This window comes from Pelodiscus sinensis, chromosome 1 (genome assembly GCF_052426305.1).
Source record: "Pelodiscus sinensis isolate ZL-2025 chromosome 1, ASM5242630v1, whole genome shotgun sequence".
NCBI classification, from domain to species: Eukaryota; Metazoa; Chordata; order Testudines; family Trionychidae; genus Pelodiscus; species Pelodiscus sinensis.
The window spans coordinates 6,170,508-6,194,217 of record NC_143052.1 but is presented as its reverse complement, the minus strand read 5'-3'; the positions used below and the strand labels follow the sequence as shown (position 1 = coordinate 6,194,217).

General features: G+C 44.9%; 1 protein-coding gene across 2 annotated transcripts in view; it reads left to right on the top strand.

Annotated features, from left to right (window-relative positions):
• Positions 1–23,710, top strand: part of STRIP2 (striatin interacting protein 2) — a 75,191-nt gene that overhangs the window by 47,428 nt on the left and 4,053 nt on the right. For both annotated transcript variants that reach the window (XM_075925402.2, XM_089778063.1), the window contains exons 17-20: positions 867–967; positions 3,119–3,185; positions 17,116–17,220; positions 18,897–19,101. In XM_075925402.2, coding sequence (XP_075781517.1) covers positions 867–967; positions 3,119–3,185; positions 17,116–17,220; positions 18,897–19,101 — 478 coding nt within the window. The remainder of the gene's footprint in view (positions 1–866; positions 968–3,118; positions 3,186–17,115; positions 17,221–18,896; positions 19,102–23,710) is intronic.

Here is a 23,710-nt window from a genome sequence, read left to right as displayed (position 1 = left end):
GGAAGTGGCCCCTGGCTCCAGCCCCCACCCCCCATGGCTTAGTCAGGGGTTTTTTTTCTTTTCACTTGTGTGCAGGCCCCAACTGATTTTTCTGTGGGTCAGCAGTCCCCGACTCTAAAAAGGGTCCCCACCCCGGATCTAGACGGTGCTTGGCCCTGCCACGAGGGCAGGGGACTGGACTTGGTGACCCCTCGAGGTCCCTTCCAGTTCTAGTGTTTTGTGATTCTATGAGCTTGCTCCATGCTATGTAAAAATAAAGGAAGAAGCCATTTCTTCCTGTGGGAACCTGCTGTAAGTCCCTGCGCAGTTGGGGTGGAAGGGGGAATGCCTCTCTTTCTGGCAATCTATATACAGTTCAATTGTGCTTTATGTTGTAGCCATAGGAACCATATTTCTAAAGTCTTTAGAATTAAATTTTAACAGAGGGAGAGAAATCAAGACACACATATAAAGCTGAGGGGGAGTGTTTGTTATTTAGTTGAAACTTGGAAAGGGCTGGAGAAACCATTTGGCAAAGAGAAAAAGCAGGAGCTGTGGATCAGAGGTTTTGGGGAGAGACTGGTACAGGACCTATGGTGAGGAGGAAAGGGAGAAGAGGTCTGTGAGGTCAGCTGCAGCAAATCCACAGAGAAAGGTTTTTAACTGAATCTGGAAGTGTGACTTTTGTTTGATTTTTTTTTTTAATTGCACTACCTGACCGTGGCAGAGAGGGGGCCGTGTTAGTCTGTATCTGTAAAAACAATGAGAAGTTCTGTGGCACCTTAAAGATTAACAGAATTATTTGGGCGTCAGTTTTCATGGGTCAAAACCACTTTGCCAGATGCATGGAGCCTACCTGACAGTGTGTGTGCACCTCTTTTCTGCAGTTTGAGTACGTGTCTCAGCACTTGGTGTTTGCCAACTGCATCCCGCTGATTCTGAAGTTCTTCAATCAGAATATCATGTCCTACATCACTGCCAAAAACAGGTACAGCCCCGCGGCCGCTGTTCCTTTTCCTTCCATATGTAGGAGGGGCCCGGTGCGTGAGGAGAGCTTCCCCTTGTGGTCACTAAAACTTCTGTAAGGGGCCATGTTCTAGGCTGGACAAAGTAGTAGAGAATACGCAGCAGGGAAACAGTTCTGTGCTGGTTAGACGGAGTTGCTTGGGCCCTTCTCATCTCTTGCTCTAGCATTCAGCTCTCTTGACCCTGAGCAGCTGGTTTTAAATAGTCACAGAGTCGTCACTGAATTGCACTGCTGCATCAGTGCTTTTGAAATAAAAGGGCCTTTATTCTACTCTAAAAAATGAGTCGTCCTGTAGCACGTTAGAGACTAACAAATATATAGATAGTATCATGAGCTTTCGTGGGGAAAACCCACTTCCTCTCTGATCTTATGCATGTCTTGCTTTATTCCTCTGTTCTTCAAGTTGTACTGTGTCTGTCTCTTTCCCGCCAGACTTGGCATATGCAGATTTAATTAACAAGTCCAATATCTCAAATCACAGAGTAGAATAAAAGTCTCTGAGGGGTAGCCGTGTTAGTCTGTAACTTTAAAAAACGAGTTGTCATGTAGCACTTCCTCTCTGAAGAAGTGGGTTTTGCCCATGAAATACACACACACACACACACACACACACACGTTATTATATATATATATACACATATATATTTTTTGTTAGTCTCTAAGGTGCTACAGGACGATGCATTTTTTAAAGTTACAGACAAACACGGCTATCCTTCTGAGACTTTTATTCTCCTCTGTGATTTGAGATATAGGACTTGTTAATTGGACGTGTTAATTTGAGAGATGCCTACACGACACTAGACATGTTAAAATGTATTTATTTTTGTAAATGTGTAACCACTGAATTTTTTTACATGTGGGGACAGGGGAGGGGCAGGGGCAGGCAGGAGCCAGTACTACTGTGAGCACTAACTCCTGCCTGCCTCCCCCCGCACTGCTGCCTTCCAGACATCTTGCTACAATTCCATGACATTTTAATGAAAATTAAGAAATACACATGCCTCCCAGTGGCAGCAGTACAGGGAGGGACAGGTGGCTCCATGGGAGCTGGCTCCCCACGCACACTGGCTCCCACCTCCCTCCCCACCCCCCCGCACCGCTGCCTCTGATACAGAGGCAGCAACACAAAGGAGGGGGTTGTGTGTAACCATGAGGGTTGACCGATGAGCCCAGACTTGCCAGTTAATCACGGACATGGGTGCACATTCACATCCCTATGCTACTTTACACACACACACATCCATTGATCTAACCAATGCAACTTCAGCTTATGCAAATAGCATAAGGTCAGCAGGAGCTGCTCTCCTGTCGACTCTGGCTACTCTTCTCATCCTGGTGGAGTACATGGCGTCAACAGGAGAGTGCTCAGAGGTTGATTTATTGTGTCTAAGCAGACATGATAAATCGACTGCTAGTGGATTGATTGCTGCGTCGTCAATCTGTGTTGTATTGCAGACAAGCCTTTATGTTAAGGCATGAGAACCTGAAGGGTTAGAGAGATTTGCAGCCTTCACTCTGAATTTCCTTGCTGTTCTCAGTTTAAGTAATCCAGATCTCTTATTATTTTAACCTAGGGTTTTTAAAAATGTATAAATAGCTCATCTGTCTTGGCTTAATGGATCCAAATTACTAGAATCTTTAGTAGAGCACTCAGGATGTACTTTAGAGCAATACAAAATTTGACAGGTTCTGTTGAACAGCGAAACAGAGGTGTCACGAGATTGGAAATAGGATGGGAGGTGGCCTGTCAATCATAAATGCAAAAGGTAGGTGCATCCACAAGACTTGCCATTCAGTGTGGCTCACGCTAAGAGAATGTTGGAGAAATCGTGACCTACTTAGAAAGTAAGTGACTTCCTAGCAGTGCCCAACAACGCGGAAGTTACAGCTGCAAAGCTCTAAGCAGAGGTCCCTGTAATTAAAAATCATAGGGTTAGAAGGGACCTTGAGGATCTTCTAACTTAACTTGTTGCTAGATGCAGGATTTAGTGGGTGCAGTGTGCTAGGGACCGGGATCATAATGGCTGATTGGGAAAGGTAATGTAGACAAATTTTAGAATACTGATCTGTTGCTTCATGAATGACTCGTTCCTCCTTCCCTGTCTCCCACAGCATCTCTGTCCTGGATTATCCCCACTGCACAGTCCACGAGCTGCCGGAGCTCACTGCAGAAAGCCTGGTAAGAAGAACATAAATAACCCTTGTTAACGGATTTTGCAGCCCAGAAGGAAGTGCTTAGTTAGGACAGGCTCACGGCCGACTGCAGGCATGTCCCATCACTTCCTACTCTGGCAGATGCTCCCCAGACCTGGGGTCTCGCTTAAAAAACACGTCAATACATGGCATGCGGCTGCCAGCGTTCGAGTGTTATCAACATTGCAGGCAATGGGATGGAATGGATTCCTGGCAAAATTCTGTTAAGCAGAAGTCGTCAATATCTGGTTGCTATTAAGCATGATCTACTGTATCCAGTCCATGCTTGCGGCATGATAACAGTAGGTTCACAACTGCAGTCATTTTAAATGGACTCTGAAGAGCAGTCCAGGCTCAACGTTTGAGTGTGGTAACCCTGGGAACCCAGAGAGGATGGTTGGATCAGGCAGAAGCAGGGAGGGTATTACTGGAGAGTGAGGAGTGTAGGAGAAGGGGCAAGGTTCTCTTCTGGATGAAGTCTTGACCCTTCCCATCTTCCACGAGCCAGAAGCCAGTCCAGACTAGTGCTCCCTACATAATCTGTCATTACATTCAATGTAGATAAGTGCAAAGTAATGCACATCGGAAAACATACTCACAACTATACATATACAACGATGGGGTCTAAATTAGCTGTTCCCGCTCGAGAGAGAACTTGGCGTCATTGTGGACAATCCTCTGAAAACATCCTCTCAATGTGCAGCGGCAGTCAAAAAAGCAAACAGAATGTTCAGGATCCTTAAAAAAGAGATGGAGAATAAGACAGAAACTTGTCATATTGCCCCTATAAATCCATAGTACGCCCACATCTTGAGTACTGCCTGCAGATGTGGTTGCCTAAGATAGACAAGGTTTGGGAAAGGTTCAGAAAAGGGCAACAAAAATAATTAGTGGTATAGAACGGATTCTGTATGAGGAAAGATTAATAAGACTGGAGCTTTTCAGCTTGGAAAAGAGACAACTGGGATATGACTGTTAATAGGCCTGTTAATCATGACTGGGGTGGAGAAAGTAGATAAGGAAGTGTTTATTTACTCCATCTCCTAACACAAGAACGCCGGATCACCAAATGAAATTAATAGGCAGCAGATTTAAAATAAACTAAAGGAAGTATTTCTCCAAACAATGTACAGTCAACCTGTGGAACTCCCTGCAAGAGGATGTTGGTGAAGGTCAGGATTTTAACACCGCTCAAAAAAGAACTAGATACATTCATGGACGATAGGTTCATCAATGGCTATTAGCCAGAATTGGCAGGGATGGTGTCTTGAGCCTCTGTTTGTTGAAAGCTGAGAATGAGTGAGAGGGGAGGGATCGCTTGATGATTCCCTGTTTTGTTTATTCTCTCTGGGGCACTTAGCACCTGTCACTGTCAGAAGACAGGACACTGGGCCAGATGGACATTTGGTTTGACCCATTATGGCCGTTCTTATGTTCCAAGCCCTTAACTCATCCAGTGGTTCACCTGATAGTGGTTTAGCATTGTGACTATTGACAGCATCAAAGTAGGGTGGGAGCAGTTTTCTAGATCTGAAAGATCAAATTCTGTTCTCGAAGGTCACTATGTGGCAGTCATCAAACTGTATGTGTGCTCTTGATAGCTAGTGGACTTGGGTGTTTTTGGTTTTTGCATTTAGCGTAGCGCAAACAGAAAATGGCCACCCTTGTTGCAGGGCCTGCAGTATTTGAGATCCACTCTTGCAGGGCAAGTAAGGGTATGTCTACACTACCCCGCTAGTTTGAACTAGCGGGGTAATGTAGGCATACCGCAGTTGCAAATGAAGCCCGGGATTTGAATTTCCCAGGCTTCATTTGCATAAGCGGGGCGCCGCCATTTTTAAATCCCCGCTCGTTCGAACCCCGTGCCGCGCAGCTACACGCGGCACGAACTAGGCTTCCTAGTTCAAACTACCGTTACTCCTCATGGAATGAGGAGTAACGGTAGTTTGAACTAGGAAGCCTAGTTCAAACTACCTAGTTCGTGCCGCGTGTAGCCGCGCAGCACGGGGTTTGAACAAGCGGGGATTTAAAAATGGCGGTGCCCCGCTTATGCAAATGAAGCCCAGGAAATTCAAATCCCGGGCTTCATTTGCAATTGCGGTATGCCTACATTACCCCGCTAGTTTGAACTAGCGGGGTAGTGTAGACATACCCAGCAAGAAGTGCAAGTGGACCAACAATATTCCCAAAGCTGCGCAAAACCACTAATGAGGCCACACAAAAAATCAGCTGATGGAGCTAAATTATTTCCATGCTTCATTTAAAAGGCAGCTTAAAAAAACCCCAATAATACCTCTATGCATGTTTAGTGATATTGGGGGGGAAATAGAAACTCTGCTTTTCAGAAGGTCTCAAACAAAAAAATAAATAAAAAAACTTTTTAAAAAGACAATATTTCTAAAAGTGCACCAAAAGAGTAAAAATAAAGTTTTCAACTACCAAGTTAGGAGAAAGATTGGATTGGCTTAGCACAATTCAGAGTAGTTGCAAACTGTTAGCCAATCCAATCTTTCTCCTAACTTGGTAGCTGAAAATTTATTTTTTTATATATATTTTTTTGCTGTTTTGGTCTTAAACGTAGTGTGTTTCCACTAAAAAAATCAGAAAAACACTGGCTGGATTTAATCCAACACAGCATTTTAAAAAATTGTCCAAAAACCGCACTTGACTTCTCAGGGCTGCTGTTCCCCCTCCCTGGCTCTTGGGTTGCTATTACCCTGATTCTGGGGTGCTGTCTGCCCAACTCTGGAGCTAATGCTACCCGAGCTCTGGAGCTGCTATCACCCAACTCTGGGGTGTCCCCCAGCTCTGGAGCTATTGTCACAATGGCTCTGCGGTTGCCCAACCCGTTCTGTTGCTATTTTCCCTCTGGCTCCAGAGCTGCTGTTCCCCCAGCTTTGGGGCTGCAGCCGTCCGTTCCCATCACCCCAGCCATGGGGCAGTTGTTTCCCCCACACACTTGGGGACTGCTGTCTCTCCCCTCTCCCCTACAGGGCTGCTGCTCCCCCATTCTGTGGCTACTGCTCCCAGCTCTGGGACTGCTGTCTCCCCTCCACACACACATACACTGGGGATGCTGCCCTCCACCCAGCTCTGGAGCTGTTGCCCTCTGGGAGCCGGAGCTGGTGGGGCGGCCTGTTGTGTCGGCAGCCTGCCGGGGTGGCTGGGATGCGGAGCTGAAGGGAGGGGGGCGGGCTGGGAGCTGGTCTGCTGTGTCGACGACCTGCTGGGGGGCTTGGAGCAGCGTGGCACAGCATGGAGGCAGGCGGGCTGCCTGCAGAAGCTGGCGGAAGCGGCCTGCCAGGGAGGGCGAGCTCGTGGGGGTGGCCTGCCACGTCAGTGGCCTGCCGGGGGGCATGGGATATGGAGCTGGTGGGGGTGGCCACATTGGCGTGTGCACAGCAGCAGGGCCACGTTAGCGCATGCGCAGAAGGGGCAAGTTGAAAATCCCATGACAGACCGACAAGAACGGTGACGGCTTAATAGAAAGATTGTCTAATAAAGAATCCTGCCGGTCCCCAAGTTGCGAACGGTTGACTTATGACCGTTCGCAGTTACGACTGAAACTGTCGTAAATGGTGGACCCCGAGTTACAAACGCAATCCGCGCTTACGAACAGCGCGATCATGTGTAACTCAATGGGGTCCGACTAACGAACAAACCGAGTTACGACCAATTGCTTGGTCCGTAACCAGTTCGTAAGTCGGAGAGAGGCTGTATAAGGAAGTAGGCACATACTTCTCCAGTAGTTCAGATTGTGTGGGTTTTCTCTCTTTTTTTTTTCTTTTTCCCTCTCTTTCCCCTCCTTCCCCCCCCCCCTGCTCCCTTCCCCCCTCCTTCTCCCTGCCTTTCCTTATTTATTCTTGGATCTGGACCTTTAATAACTCCAGTCATCTGAAGAAGTGGGTTGTTCACTCGAAAGTTCATGATACCATCTACATGTTTTGTTAGTCTTTAAGGTGCTACAAGACTATTCATTGTTTTTAAGTTTTTCCAGTTACAGACTAACTTGGCTACCCCTCTGATGGGTTTAAAAAACTGTAATCCTCTTTGGTTTCCTGTTCTCTGAAATAACAGTGCCATCTACTGGCAAAACATAGGACTATGTAGCACTTTAAAGACTAACAAGATGGTTTATTAGGTGATGAGCTTTCGTGGGCCAGACCCACTTCCTCAGATCAAATAGTGGAAGAAAATTGTCACAACCATATATACCAAAGGATACAAATTAAAAAAAATGAACACATATGAAAAGGATAAATCAAATTTCAGAACAGAAGGGGGATGGAGGGGGGGAAAGGAGGTGAGGTAAATGTCTGTGAGCTAATATTAGAGGTGATAATTGGAGAAGCTATCTTTGTAATGGGTAAGATAATTAGTGTCTTTATTCAAATTTGAGTGTAAAGTGTCAAATTTAAGCATGAATGACAGTTCAGAGGATTCTCTTTGAAGTGAAGTCTTAAAAGGTCTTTGAAGCAGGATACAGGTAATCAAGTTGTTGAGACAATGTCCTTTCTGGTTGAAATGGCAAGAAACTGTTTTTTCTTTGTGCTCCTGTCTGATATCTGTTTTGTGGGCATTGATCCTTTGGCAAAGTGTCTACTGGCAAGTTCTGCTGATTGCAGCTGTTTTATTCATTTGCACTTGAAGGAACTATGAAGTGCTCCCCGGATTTTGCCTGCTAACTCTCCTGTAATGAAAAAACTTAAACAACGAATAGCCTAGCAGCACCTTAACGACTAACAAAACATGTAGATGGTATCATGAATTTTCATGGGCACAACCCACTTCTTCAGATGAATGGAGTTATTAAAGGTCCAGTTTCTAAATAAACAGGAAAATGGGGGGAGAGAAGGGGGGGGAAGTGGGGAGGGGGGGGAGGAGAAAGAGCCAGAGTTTCCTGAGGATGAATGCAGGAACCAGGGCATAGAGAGGGCCTGAAGAGTTTGGGTGAGTCACTGGTAGAACTGGAGTTAGAATTTGGGAACTTCTGGTGCCCAATTACAGCCTCATCCCACTAGATTGTGCTGGTTCCTGGAGATCTTCCAGTCCAGTGTTCCCCAATTGGTGCTCCACGGAACCCCGGAAAGTAAGAGTTCTGTGAGAATGCGTCACTCCCCCACCCTGTCTTAAAGAAACTTTGTTTGTTTGTTTATTGTGGTGGGTCTTTTTTTTTTTTCCTTGACAAATTTTACCCTGGCAACCCTAGGGGTTCCTGGCCAAATAAAATTGTGAAACACTGTTCCAGTCCTAAGCCATCTGCCTTTAAGCGGATCTAGACCACCTGTGGATCGTTCTAGTGGGTCATAGTTGTGGTTAGTGGACTTGTTTATCGCTACAAATCAATCTGTTATCTTCATTATTTCCCTGAAGTTTATAGCTCCAGAATTCAGCCTGGATTAAGATCTCTGCATCCATTAGGCTTCCAATCAGGAAAAGGCAATTGAGCGCATATTGTTGAGAGATCAAGGAGGCGCCAGGATCTAACAAGAGGATGAGTTGCTGCAACTACGCACATAGAAACTAGTCAAATTGCACAAGGGGATGAAGTTTAGAGGAACAATTTCTCAACACTTTAGCAATTGGTTCTTGTAAGAGCTAGTTCTTCGAATTATTGTCCCAAGGGGTGTGCCACTGGTGGATGTACATGCGCCGTTGTGTGCTTCATCGGAGACTTTGGTCAGCAGTACCCGCAGGACTGTGCCTGCTCTCTATAAACCCTCGTGTTTCAGTGTAAGGGCTGCTGAATTAGTATGAGCTGCTTTTTCTGAGTGCCTTGGGGATCCTGCTCCCTGCTGCATACATTCAGTGCCATGCCTGCTGTTCATGCTTTTGCTTTGGGCTGTTGCTGAACCCACCCATCTTTTCTATATTCCTTGGAAAGGGGAGGAGTCAGAGCCTAGACCAGTTCTCGTGGTTCACTTCCAAAGAATGGCAGAACTTGCTCAAGATAGGAGAAAAGAAAGATCCCTTCAGATGTCCCCTCATGTGACAGCCATGGTTACGGGCTGAGGATATAAGTCCTCCCCTTCCCCCCATGTCATGATAGCCAAGCTCTCTGCTGGAATGAAGGAATAAGTCCCTCAATACTCACTCCTTCCTTTTCCCCTGAATTGGGAGTAGTCATAAGGGAAAGCACCCTTCTCCCTTGACAGCAGAAGGGAGAAACACCTTCCAGCCCTTTCTCTGGACTGGCACATCCCAATGGAGTGTGGGAGCAACCTCCTTCCTTTTCCTCAACCTGCTTCTTCATGCAACACACAGTCAACCTGTGGAACTCCTTGCCAGATGATGTTGAGAAGGCCAAGACTATAATAAGGTTAAAAAAAGAACTAGATAGCTTCCTGGAGGATAGGTCCATTTAATGGCTATTAGCCAGGATGGGCAGGGATGCAACCCATGCTCTGAAGTATCCCTCTGTATGTCAGAGGCTGGGACTGGACGACAGGGGATGGATCACTCAAAAACTGCCATGTTCTGTTAATTTCCTCTGAAGCCCCTGGCATTGGCCACGTCCGAAGACAGGAGACTGGGCTTGATGGACCTTTGGTCTGTCTCAGTATGGCCGTTCTTATGTTGTCCCTGAACTCGGAGCCAGGCAGGGAGATTGCTCGCCAGAATAGAAGAACTGCTTCTTTGGTTTTCCCCTTCTCTGACTGGGGATCTGGCAGGGATCCTGCTCTGCAAAGGGATAGGCGAGTAGCTACTTTCCCCATCCCTGAATAGGAGAGAAGGGCAGGCAAGGATTTGTCTCTACTGTTTCCTCAGCTACAAGTTGAGGAGAAAATGGAGCATGGGTGGGTGCATTCCTCCCTGTAGTCCTACGCTGGAGCACGGGGATGTGTAGAGAGCACAGGTGCATCACTCGAGAGTGCATGGGCGCACGTGCATCCTATGGCAGCGCACTCCTGGGGCAAAACATCTCGAACTCCAGATATGGTTCACTTCTCCTTCTAGAACACAATGGAAGAAAAACTGTTCAAGATTTAGTCTTAACCGAACTAGTTCAAGCAGGGATAGTTTCTGAGCCATTAAGGGAGAGTAGGTACAAAATATTTAGTTTAAAGTCCATAGGACAGGTAAAGCACAAAAAGTGACATCAAACTTTGGAAGAGAAGATCTGCATAATGTGAGATGATAAGGCAAAAAGAACATACAGCTGACAGTAAAGGCCATAAAGTCCCTGGAGGTGACGTGGATGCTACTAAGGAAAACAACAGTCTTAAAAGACACGTGTACCACTGAACAAGAGAGAACCAGGAGGCCTGGAGCAAACCATTATGACTACACTTAAAACACTTCAGTGAAGATGCTACCAATACCGATGGCAAGGGTTCTTCTGTTTACACGCATCCTCCCAGGAGGTGGTAGCTATCTCTCTCAGAGAATTCTACCATCAGCTTAGCTCTGTCTACACCCTGAGCTAGGTCGGTTGAACTGTTTTGCTCACAAGTGGATTTTTTACACCTATGTGCAAGGTAGTTATATTGTTTTAATTTCCTAATGGACACATGGCCTTAATGCCAAGTTTTTGAGAGGTCATTCAAGCCAAACAGACATCCTTCACAATTTGGAAATCTACCCCTAGTGATGCCAATAAATTACAGCAGGTTTAAGTAAAAGGCAAATTAGGAAGGCCAAGATGGAGGTCAACAAGCAATAGCTAGAGTCTTTGTTTCAAAAGCAGGAAGCCTACAAAAGAGTCTGTAGATCTACTGGATCACCAAGGGCTAAAGAGAGCAGTTAATGAAGATAATCTAAAATAGAATAACAAATAATCTGGACAATCAAGATCTGATTGGTTCTAACGAGCACAGATTCAGCAAAGGAAAACTGTCTCACTAATCTCTTAAGATTTGTTTAGACATAATTCTTTATTAGTACTGCTGTGCAAATGTGTACAAAGTAGATAAGGATCTAGAACGATGGAGGGTTTCATTAGAAGAAAATGACTTAATCAGCAGACAAAAGATGGAATACAGATTTAGCTTCATTTAAGAGAGACAATGAGGAGCCAGTAAAACTAGATGGTAGAGAGTTAATATCTGTGTAACAATTCAGACCTTTCTGTTCAGTGCTGAGCAGTGATGGGAAAAGCATTTGGTGCAAATGTGGGGAGCTGGTGGGAATTCGCTGCGATAAAGATGAGCTAAAGAGCAAAGGGTATAAGATCATGCTTAGACAGTAGACCTGCCATGATGCACACATCAGAATGTTGGCCAGTGAGGAAGAGAGATCAGCTTCTTCTGACTGCTGAAATGAGAATGCTCAGGTGGACTCTAGGTAAGACGAGAGCAGAAAGGCTATCCAGTGAAATGGTACGAGCTCTGATGCAGATTGTACCCCTCACAGAAAAGTTGAGGGAGTATTGACCATGGTGGCTGGGTCATGCAAGGTGATTAGACAAAAGATATGGCCAGGAAGTATACAATCTGGTAGTCACAGGGCAAAGAACACAAGGAAGACTTTGAAAAACATGTTTCGAGACGTGGAAGGAGAACATGAAGAAGACTGGCGCCAGCTTGAAAGATGCACCCAACAGGAATGCTTGGAGATGACAAAGAGCCACCAATCACAACTGATTGGACAAAGTGAAGGCAAAGATGATTATGACAGTGCAATAAAGTAGTGGTTATAGGAGAACTAGATGATGTTATTTAGACATCCAAAAGGTCTTAGCAAAGGTCCCTCGTGATAAAGATGCTAGCTGCAGTCTTTGGCTAAGAGGCAAAATATTGCCATGGCTCAAAAACTGGTTAGAAGAGCAAATGCAAAGAGTAGGATTAAATGGTCAGTATTCATCGTGGGAAAAGGTTAACATGGGGGGCCTTAGGGAATAGATTAATAATCTGGAAAAGATGTTAGTAGTACAGTAGCAAAATGTGCAGATGACACAAAGTTCTTTTGGTCAGTTAGGACCAGAGAGGACTGTGAGGAACATCAGGATTATTTTTTATAAAAACATATTTTTATTTAAATCAGATTTTAGTCTTGTTTAAATCATTTTTTCTTTTTGAAAATAACTGGTTAATGAAATCTGAACGCAAGGTATGTTAAGATCTAATCTTATTATAAACTCTTAAAACATTTAAATAAAAATTAAGTATTTTGAATTATTGAAAACTTTGGGTTAAAGTCTGCTTTTCTATATAAAGAAAGAATCTGAGGGGAAACATCTGACTTTTGAGGTCCGCCTTTATAAATATGGCACAATAGGTCAGCCTAATTAGCTTAGGGGATGGTCTCATTTTCAAGAGATTTAGGCAAATAAGAACTTAAGCTTCAGTCACTTTCACTTAGGCATATTTGAAAAATTTTCCCAGGCTGACCTAAAATAATCAGTTTAATTCACTGGCGACAGTTAATCCCTCTGTTTAATAAATCATTTAGTTGTAAATGTGAAACATGTTTTGATAAGAAAAATGTATGTATCCAAAACACTTAAAGGTCGTTTTGTTTAATAAAAGTAAAATTTGATATGCTGTTTTGTGTCTTTAATTAAATTCCAGTTACCAGTCGAATGCAGCTTGAAACGAATAATGAACAAAACACTAATTATCTAATAAATAAGCAATGTATCATTCACTCACTATATTCTAACACAGTGTTTTTCAGCTAGTGGTACGAGTACCCTTGGGGTACTTGAGAGAAGTCTGGGGGGTACGTCAACACAATTGGCATTGGGAGAAAACTGAATTTTTGTTTTTTAAATTTTACAGTACTTTATTATTTTTGTACTTTTTACACCCACAAATTTCATTGCCTGCCCACTACGATTAAGTTGTTTAAACAAATGTGTTGCAATGGTAGAAAAAAATTGTGCATGCCTGAAAACTGTAGGTACTGGGGGTACTTTTTTTTAAAGGGGTACTTTATAAAAAAAGGTGGAGAAACACTGTTCTAACATACTAAAAATGTACAATTAATAAGAATCTGAAAATATTAAACCAGATAATTACTAGGATAAATGTATATTCAGAAGAACCTCAAAGTTGCAAGCACCTTGGGAATGGAGATTGTTCGTAACTCTGAAATGCTTGTAACTCTGAACAAAACCTTAAGGTTATTTTACACGTTTACAGCTGAACATTGACTTAATACAGCTTTGATGCTTTAGTATGTTGAAGGAAAATGCTGCTTTTAATCATCTTAATTTAAATGAAATAAGCCCAGAAACCATTTCCATACCTTGTCAAATCTTTTTTTAAAACTTTCTCTTTATTTTTGTAGTAACTTAGGGTGTGTCTAGACTACAGGGTTTTGTCGACAAAAGTGGACTTTTGTCGACAAAACTATACCTGCATCCACACACTGTCTTTGAGTTATGTCGACATAACGTCGACAAAACTCAGCAGTTTTGTCAACGTATGTAAACCTCATTCTACGAGGAATAACGCCTTTTATCGACAGAGTTCTGTCGATAGAAGGCATTATTGCATCTACACTGTCCTTTGCGTCTACACTGTTATGTCAACAAAACGACTTGCTTTGTCATCAGAACTGGATGTAGTCTAGATGCTCTTTGTCGACAGAAGCTTTGTCGACAGAATCTGTCGACAAAACTTCTGTCGACAAAAGTCTGTAGTCTAGACGTACCCTCACATTTAACATACTCTACTGTATTCACTTTTTTCCTCCTCTGCTGCTGCCTGAGTGTGTATTTCTGATTCCAAATAAAGTTTGTGGTTGGCAAGCCAGTTCATAATTTTGGTGTCTATAACTCTGAGGTTTACTGTGGTTATAGTGTACCTTACTAGGTAACAAAAAGATTGGGTCAATCTGGTGCAAAGGGTCAATTTAGTTGTAAACCAATGTGGTTTAATGGTTATATCAACTAATAAGAATACAACTTTCCTTAGAAAAAAACTGAAGTATAAATGGAAGAGTTGATTAGAATCAGTGATCTAAATCAAGACTTTCCACTTGGTGATTTAAATCATGATTTAAATCAATCCATCTTGCTTCAGAGAAATCTAAACAAGACAAGGAAATGGTCAACAGGATGGCAGATTAAATTCAAGGTTGATCAGTGCAAGGTAATTGAAGGAACATTGAGGGGGAGGAAAGAAATTACTTAGCTATACCATGCAGGGATCTGAACTGACATATCAATTCAAGAATGGAACCCAGGTATTATGGACAGCTCAGTGAAACCTCTGTTCTGTGTACAAATGAGAGCCAAAAAAAGCAAACAAGATGTTGGATTATATATGGAATGGGATGGAGAATAATGGAGAGACTATCATAATACTTTTATCTAAATTGATGGTACAGCCTCCCCTGGATATTTATTGTGCCTCATGCTGATTGCCCCCTGGCAGAAAGGATATTGCAGAACTGGTGTGGGTTTGGCAAAGATTGAGGAGAAAGATCAAGGATCCGGAAAAATGCCTATGTTAGTAGAGATTGAAAAGACTGTTTGCCTTAGAAAGGAGGCACATTAGAGGAGAGAGGTAGATTGGTAGCTTTTTTTTCTCGTTGTCTCATAATACACGAACTGGGGGACAGTCAATTAAATGTGAAGAGTTGGAAAAGTCAAAACTTCTGTGTTTTATTGGATGGTTCCATGGCCAAGCTGGATAACAGATGTTACATTCATGTCTGGGCTGATATACTTCTCACCAAAAGTCACATTTTGGCTAGATCTGCATTTTTGTTTTTTCGTAAGTCTGTGTGTGGATGATGAATATTTTTTCTGTCTCTCTTGAGATCTACATATCAGGCTCTTGGGGTTGTTACCAAAGTTTTCTTTTTTCCATAAGTTAGTGGCTTGTTTACATAGAAATGGCATGTTATATTTTAATGAGTGAACTAAAACTAAGACTCCCCCAACTCCTGAAAAAAAATTGGTTGACAGCGGTTCTGACTTTTTTGTATTGGTGGCCCCTTTCACACAGCAAGCTTCTGAATGTACCCCTACACTGAATACATTAAAAACACAAATTTTATAGTAAACACTACAAATGCTAGAGGCAAAGTGAGATTTGGAGGTAGAGACTGGCAGCTTGCAACCCCTCATGTAATAACCTTATAAAAGGGGGAGGCAGAGAAAGATAGTATGTGTGTGAGATGCACAGCATCAACTACAGTTTACAGTTTTCTGCATCTAATGAAAAGGTGCTGCACTTCACAGATGCCTTGGTTTGAAATGTGTTAATATTATGATTATGTATTTTTTAGCTGACATAGCAGTTGATTGTGCCCTGTGGGATTGAAAATATCCCTGCTGTGGGTGAATAAATGGAAATATATTATGTGTTTACATTCTGCTTCTATGGAAAATATAGCAAGAGAGTAAATCACTTAAATTTTTAAAACTTAGCTCTGAGACAGTCCAAAAAAAAGTTGGGGGTGGGAAAGATTAATGAAAAGGGCTAGAATAAAACGTACCAGCCTTATGGGTCAGTTCAGTGTCCCCCTGTCCTCCCAGGCACAGTGCCATGTACTTTGTTGTCAGATGGGAGGCAGGGTTCCCCAGGGAGACAGTCAAAGGAAGAAAGAAGTGTGATCTCGGCTGGTTACGTTGTCGTCAGACTGGGAATATGAAACTCTGTTCTTTGGTCTCTTGGGAAAACACTGAGAAAAGAGCAGGGCTGGACCAAGCGTAATCTTTCCTCGTTAGAGGAGTTGGAGAGAGAGTTTAGCAGTGTAATTTCTAGGGGATGTGCTTGTTGTCTGATGGATAATTGCGATTTCATAGAGAAGTTGCAAAGGCTTAAGGCCCTTTACATAAAGGAAGGATGATGGCGAAAAGAAACCCAGTTCACCATTATATTACTGCTAGCAAGGAAAAACCACAACAAACCCAAACCTGGTTCAGTAAAAAGTGTTGTGTGAAAAAGTTCCGGTTGGAGAAACACAGACTCTTGCAGTTTTCAGATCAGGACTGTACGTTGTGATGAAGAATATTTGACAACCCTAGACTCTCCAACCTGGGTTAAGTTCTGCATGCTATTTGATTGATGCTTAGTGGTAGAGTGCCTCTAAAGCAGGAGTGGAGAACCTCAGACCCTGAGGATCAGCATTGGGGAGCCCTCGCTGATGCTTCAGCTCCCCTGCCTACCTGCCTGCTGAGCTGGAGCACGCAAAATCTACGAGCCTGGACATCCCTAGACTCTGGTGTGCGAGAGGAATGTGGGGAGTGTCTTTCTCCTTTTCGGTCAGGGCTTCTTGTTTTGCTTCTCACTTGTGTGCAGCCCCCGACTGATTTTTTTCCATGGGTCAGCAGCCCCAGGCCCAAAAAAGGTTCCCCACCCCTGCTCTAAAGCCTAGTATGTACTGGAAAAGATTTGCTGCTAGTGGACTTCCTGTGTAAACACATCTTCTACCTGTGAAAATATGCTTAGGCTGGTATAACTTATACCAGTTACCTGAAATAATTAAACTATGCTGTCAGAATAATTCTTCATTGGCATAACTGTCTCCACTAGGGCTATTTTTAATTCTAAAAATGTTTAAAACAAGCCCACGTCTCTAATGGATATTATCCTGGCAAAAGTTCCTAGTGTACATCTGGCCTAAGAAGTGAAGTGTGATTTCTTATTAAAACTGCTCATCATCCCATCTACATGTTTTGTTAGTTTTTAAAGTGCTACCAGACTATTTGTTGTTTTTTTAAGTTTATCCTATGCAGACTAACTCGGCTACCCCCTGAAGTTATTAAAACTTCTGTCAGCAATGGGCTTTTCAGGGTGGCCTTTCCAAGTGTTTGTGAATTTGTCAACAGAGAGATTAGCCAGCCAGGTGAGGGCACTATGGTATTCAATACCTTTCTCTTTTAGATGGGATGAGAATGGTGCAGATGCCACCTTCAGCCATTAACAAAAGGACATTTCTCGGGGGAGGGGGGTAGTGCCAGTTGAATACTGCAGGCTGTAGCATTGGACTGATTCTTTCCCTCCTGTGTCTGTCTGCAGGAAGCTGGGGACAACAACCAGTTCTGCTGGAGGAACCTGTTCTCTTGTATTAACCTGCTGAGGGTTCTGAACAAGCTGACCAAGTGGAAACATTCTAGGACCATGGTGAGCCACGGTCTGGGGGGCCTTGCCCCTGGTCACAGAGATCCTGCCATATATTTAATGGCGTTTAAATGAGAGCGAAGATACTGCACTATGTCTGCCCATCCTCCAAGTAGCAAGGGACAGCCTTCTGTGCCCAAGAGCTTAATATCAGATTAGGGTGGTGAAGCTGTTTCTCTCCCCAGATTTTGCCCTTGGGGGGGTGGAACCCCCATTTAATTAGAATGTGAGCTGTTTATACTAGAAGAAACTGGGAGATTGTGGCTAGAGTGTTATGTACAGCTCTGTTTGGGTGGAAAGGGCAGGAACGAACCAATATGCAGCTGGCAACATGAACGAGCCATTGGAGCAGGAAGCTGGCAGCAAACATGGGCTATAGGGGAGCGAAGAAGTCTGCAGTCACTCTCTGGGAGACACAGTTGGTGCTATGGAATTAAGTAGTCTTCCATTACTCCCAGGGAGGAGGGAGTTTGGACTGGTTAATCTAGTGTGGGGGGGGGGGGGTGAGGTGAGGAGGGCACTAGAAGATGTAAGGAGGAGCCCAGGGAAAGAGCAACAGGGCCTGGGAGAAAGCAGACGAAAGTTGCTAGGAATAGGGTTCCTGGAATGGAATCTGGAATAGAGGGCTGGCTCAGGTTTCCCTACCTAGCACTAGAGGTAGCGGCACAAACTGGGCAATGGTGCAGAAGTCTGCCTGGGACAGTTGTCCAATAGGACCTTCGTATCCCAGAAAAGGAGAATTGTAGTGACCTGCCTGGAGAGGGCCAAGCCACGAAGAGGAAGGAGTCTGAGTTGCAGAGCAAGAGAGGGAGAGGTGGCAACGCACATGAAGCAGCAGCAGAAGAGGGTGTAGGACCTGGAATGTGCCAATTCCCAGAGAGGCCAAGGGGAGGTGCTTGAGAGGTGGGCAGGATCCTGTGGCAGTCTCTTTGAGGAGAAGCAGATGAGAAGAGAGAGGAGCAGAGTTTAGTAGGGTTATAGTGCCCCCCAAAGGGTCTGCAGTGTGACAGTGAGCCCCAGTGAGTGCTGCTGCTGAGGCTCTATGCTGGCCACTTGTTCTAAATACTCGAGATCTGCTGTGCTCCTCTGTTTTCTTCTACCACATTGGCTCACATGAAGGCTATATCAACCTAGGATCTGGTTCCCTTACAGAAATCCTCCTTTGCAAAAGGATTCTTAGAAAAGTTTATTTCCCACCCTCCGTAGCTTCCCCTCGCAGTGGAACATCCCTTAGGGATGTGCGTTTTTTCTGTGTTTTGTATCATACTTGCCACCCGGGTATCAGAGCGGCTAAGAGCCTGAGAATAAATCATAGAAACATAGAACACTAGAACTGGAAGGGATCTCAAGAGGTCATCAAGTCCAGTCCTCTGCACTCACGGCAGGACCAAGCACTGTCTAGATCATCCCTGACAGGTGTCTGTCCAACCTGCTCTTAAATATCTCCAGTGATGGAGATTCCACAACCTCCCTAGGCAATTTATTCCAGTGTTTAACCACCCTGACAGGCAGGAAGTTTTTCCTAAACCTCCCTTGCTGCAATTTAAGCCCATCGCTTCTTGTCCTGTCCTCAGAGGCCAAGGAGAACAATTTCCCCCCTCCTTCCTGTGACACCCTTTTAGATACCTGGAAACCGCTCTCATGTACATAAACTGACATTTTTGTTGACGATTTGGTAGATGCTGGTGGTTTTTAAATCTGCCCCCATCCTGAAACGCGCTCTGAAAGTGAAACAGGCCATGATGCAGCTTTACGTGCTGAAGCTCTTGAAGATCCAGACCAAGTACCTTGGGCGCCAGTGGAGAAAGAGCAACATGAAAACGATGTCTGCCATTTACCAGAAAGTGCGGCACCGCATGAACGATGACTGGGCTTATGGCAACGGTGAGTGTTACCGGGAGAGAGCAACTTGTCTCGGGTCTTGGGTGAAGCTAGCGTGCTTTTAGTTTGACCTGCTGCTCCCTCTGGATCCTACAAAATTGATCTGGCTGTGGACTGTTCTGGCAGCTGTTCAGAAGCCGTAGGGCCTGTCACGGACTCACAGGTCAGGCCCACACTTGGCCCATCAGTCCCTGGGCGGAACCCCTTTTCAGTGTAACAGCCCCACTCCAGTGCGATGGTCCCTTCTCGGGGAGTTCACTCTCTCCTGGGGGTCTGCCCCTCCGCCTCCAGGACAGTGCCTCTCTGGACTTTCAGCACGCCTGTCTCTGCCGTGAGTCCCCTTGGGGGGGGCGGGGGTCTATTCCCTCTGGACATCCCAGGGCTTCCGCTCCCAGAGGGAATAATGCAACCCTGTTCTCTAGACCAGAGCAACTCTCAGCCAGCACAAAACAGGAAGGTTTATTGAGCTTGGAAAGTAGCAAAGGATCCCTCAGGCCTGTAGGCCTGGCCCCCCTCAGCCCTTACGTCAGTCTCCCCTGCAGCAAGGTGGGCTCTGCCTGCTCTCTCACTGTTGAGCCTCCAAAATCCCCTACAGCTGCCTGAGATGACACCAAATGAAATTAATGGGTAGCAGGTTTAAAACTAATAAAAGAAAGTTCTTCTTCACACAGCGTATAGTCAACCTGTGGAACTCCTTGCCAGAGGAGGCTGTGAAGGCTAGGACTATAACAGAGTTCAAAGAGAAGCTAGATAATTTCATGGAGGTTAGGCCCATAAAAGGCTATTAGCCAGGGGATAGAAATGGTGTCCCTGGCCTCTGTTTGTCAGAGGCTGGAGAAGGATGGCAGGAGACAAATCGCTTGATGATTATTGTCTTCAGTTCACCCTCTCTGGGGCACCTGGTGCTGGCCACTGTTGGCAGACAGGCTACTGGGCTAGATGGACCTTTGGTCTGACCCAGTACGGCCGTTCTTATGTTCTTATGTCTCTCCCCTGTCGATTGTCTTCTATCCAGGTAAAAAGGGTGGTCGGGGCCCCTCTCTTTTCCGCCTCCTCTCTTCTCCCCGGCTGAAACCAGCTGGACAGGTCTCCAAGGAGGTCTTTTCTCTGCAGCCCACTGTCCTCCCTCTGGCCAGCACCAGCTGTGCCCTCTGAGTTGGATCTCCTGGGCACCAGGTCACCAGTCACTGGAGTCTTCAGTTCTGTGCTACTCCCTGTAACAGCAAACTCCCTCTCCCCTTACTACATTAAACCAGTAACTCCCAGGGATACTGTGTGCCCTCCCTTCTGCATGGAACTCCCCTTTGAACCACCCAAAACTCCCACACTTCCTTTCAGGGCCATGCCTGATGTGCTTAAGATAGCACCACGTATTCACTCAGATCAAACTAAGAGCAGTGGCTCTTAGTTTCAGCACTACCTCAACTCGGCCTTCATTTGCACTTAGTACTTTGCAAATGTAAAAATTGCAGGTGCAGCTGAGATCATTGTATTCACCAAGTAACTGGCCGTGTCTGTAACCGTATCCAGTCTGCGGGTATAAACGTGGCCAGTGTGTGAAAATCTAACTAGCAGGGCCTGTAGGTTAGGCCTTTGAAATAAACATACGGGCTACTACAGGCTACAATTTACAAGCTTGTGTTTCAGTCTGTGGTCTGCATAGATGCCACCCCAGTGATATAGTTTCTTTTTGACCCCTGTATTTTTTGCAATGACAGCTGTGAGGAAGATTCTGACTAATACAATGATGCATGAACCTGTGGAATGCAGCTGACTGCATATACACTCAGTGCCCATACTGTGTGGTTAATTCAGTACAGTATTCTGAATCTTAGGCTTGGGTGAAGGGGAAAAAGGATCTACACACACTTCTTTGCCTTGACAGCTTGGCCTTAAAACTTGTATTGTATCCATGCTATTTAAAGCACCCAATGAGGATTAACCCAATCATAGAATCCTAAGTCTGGAAAGAGACCTCAGGAGGTCATTGAGTCCAACCCACTGCCCAAAGCAGGACCAGCCCCAACGAAATCATCCCAGCCAGGGTTTTGTCAAGCCGGGACTTAAAAACCTCTAAGGATGGAGATTCCACCACCTCCCTAGGGAACCCATCCCAGTGCTTCCCCACCCTCCTAGGGAAACAGTTTTTCCTAATGTCCAACCTAGACCTCCCCCATTGTAACTTGAGACCATTGCTCCTCGTTCTGCCATCTGTCACCATTGAGAACAGTCTCTCTCCATCCTCTTTGGAACCTCCCTTCAGGGAGCTGAAGGCTGCTATCAAATCCCCCCTCGCTATTCTCTTCTGCAGACTAAATAAGACCAGATCCCTCAGCCTCTCCTTGTAAGTCATGTGCTCCAGCCCCCTAATCATTTTGGTTGCCCTCTGCTGGACCCTCTCCAATGCATCCATATCCATTCTGTAGTGGGGGACCTAGAACTGGACACAATACTGCAGATGTGTGACTACTGCAGTGCTGAATAAAGGGGAACAATCACTTCTCTAGATCTGCTGGAAATGCTCCTCCTAATGCACCCTAATATGCCATTAACCTTCTTGGCTACAAAGGCACACTAAGAACATAAGAATGGCCATAGTGGGTCAGACCAAAGGTCCATCCAGACCAGTACCCTGTCTGCCGACAGTGGCCAATGTCAGGTGTCCCAGAGGGAGTGAACCAAATAGGTAATGATCAAGCGATCTCTCTCCTGCCATCCATCTCCATCCTCTGACAAACAGAGGCTAGGGACACCATTCCTTACCCATACTGGCTAATAGCCATTTATGGACTTACCCTCCATGAATTTATCTAGTTCTCTTTCAAACCCTGTTATAGTCCTAGCCTTCACAACCTCCTCAGGCAAGGAGTTCCACAGATTGACTATGCGCTGTGTGAAGAAGAACTTCCTTTTATTTGTTTTAAACCTGCTATCCACTGTTGACTCATATCCAGCTTCTCATCCACTGTAATCCCAGGTCTTTTTCTGCAGAACTGCTACTTAACCAGCTGGCCAGGTGACACTGAAACTTTCCAAGGAATTCATATTGATGGGACACTTCATCAAAACCCAATGTTTAAGTTTTATGGCGGAGAGTATTAAATGGTTTATCAGTTATTTAAGCCTTCACGCTTTGCTTTTGAGAGCCAGAGCATACGTGTTGTGATGATTCAGGAGCACCAAAGGTAAAATTGATTAGTCTAGTTCCACTGTAGAGTTTAGTGAAATCCAAAAAGGAATCATATGGCACAGAAGTTTGACACTCTTTTATTTGGTTTTGACATGTGTCCTTTTTGGTTAATTGGCATAAAACTTTTCCTCTGCTTGCTCTTTGAAAAAAAAAAATCCAGTAGTCCTGTTGCACCTTAGAGCAGTGGTTCCCAGCCTGAGGTGGTTAGACCCTCAGTCTGTGGAAAGTTTAGGAAAGGCAAAGAAAAGTAAGGATCAGGCCCACTGCAGGACTGGGACTTTCTGCCAGGCGATTCTCACCTGGGGCTCATCGTTCGTGATCAGCAACATACACGCTGCCTCCGACCCTTGGGGTGGGATCTTAATATCCCTGGAGGCACCATCCCTCCTCCCGCTGTCAGATGCGCTGCCATTTTCACTCCAACCCTCTCGTGCTTCCAGTCCTGTGGTGGGCCTGATCCTTACTTTTCTTTTCTTTTTTTTCTCCTCCAAGGCTCCGTGCCCAGCCAAGGGTAGAATGCCGGGGCAGGCGCTGCCTTTGGCCACGAGATCCCCCTTGCCATATGCTCCATGGATGGGCAGGAGATGGAGAGGGCAGGAGCCGAGGAAGCATCGTGGTCCAGGGGATCTTTGGGGGGGTCCGTAAAATTTTAACAAATTGAAAAGGGGTCCATATGCTCAAAAAGGGTGGGAACCACTGCCTTAGAGACTAACAAATATCGATCGATCGATAGATAGTATCATGAGTTTTTTCATGGGCAAAACTCACTCTGAGTGAAGACAGTAGCAGGGATTCTTTTTATGGCAGATGACGTTCAGTTATTTCACACTTTTGGTTGTCCTAGGAGTTTTAGGCACTCGACACTCAAAACCAGAAGAAGCAGAGCACCTACAAAGTTTTTCTTAAAGTGAGGCCTTGCCTTTTTTTTAAACTAATTTACCAGCAACCATTAAGAATAATGAGCTGAAAACATGGATGTGAAGGATGATTTTTACAACTAGTGCAAGGAAAAGCATATGAGACTAGAGAGAGGATGATTTGTAGGAGATTGTGGTTGGATCTTTCTGTAGCATCCCATTATGCTCAGTGCTGCACTTTGGCTCTAGGGTCCTCTCTTTGCCCCACATTTTGCTCTCCTCTTGCACCATGGTTTACCCTTGCTTAAGAATCTAACAGAAAAGGGCATTTTGCCAGAATCCCAAATTCCCCCCAGCAAAAGAGATTTAAGCAACAACATAACATGATACTTAACATGGATCAGTGCTCAGCAAACATCACATCTAGTTTTGGACAGTCTATCAGACTGTTTTGTAAATGCTCGGGCTTTCAGAAGCCAGCTGAGGATTTATTTTTCCAAAATAGTGTTTGTTTTTAACCTTTGTATGTCTGAGCTGCCATTGAGCTCACTAAGGGTGCATCTAC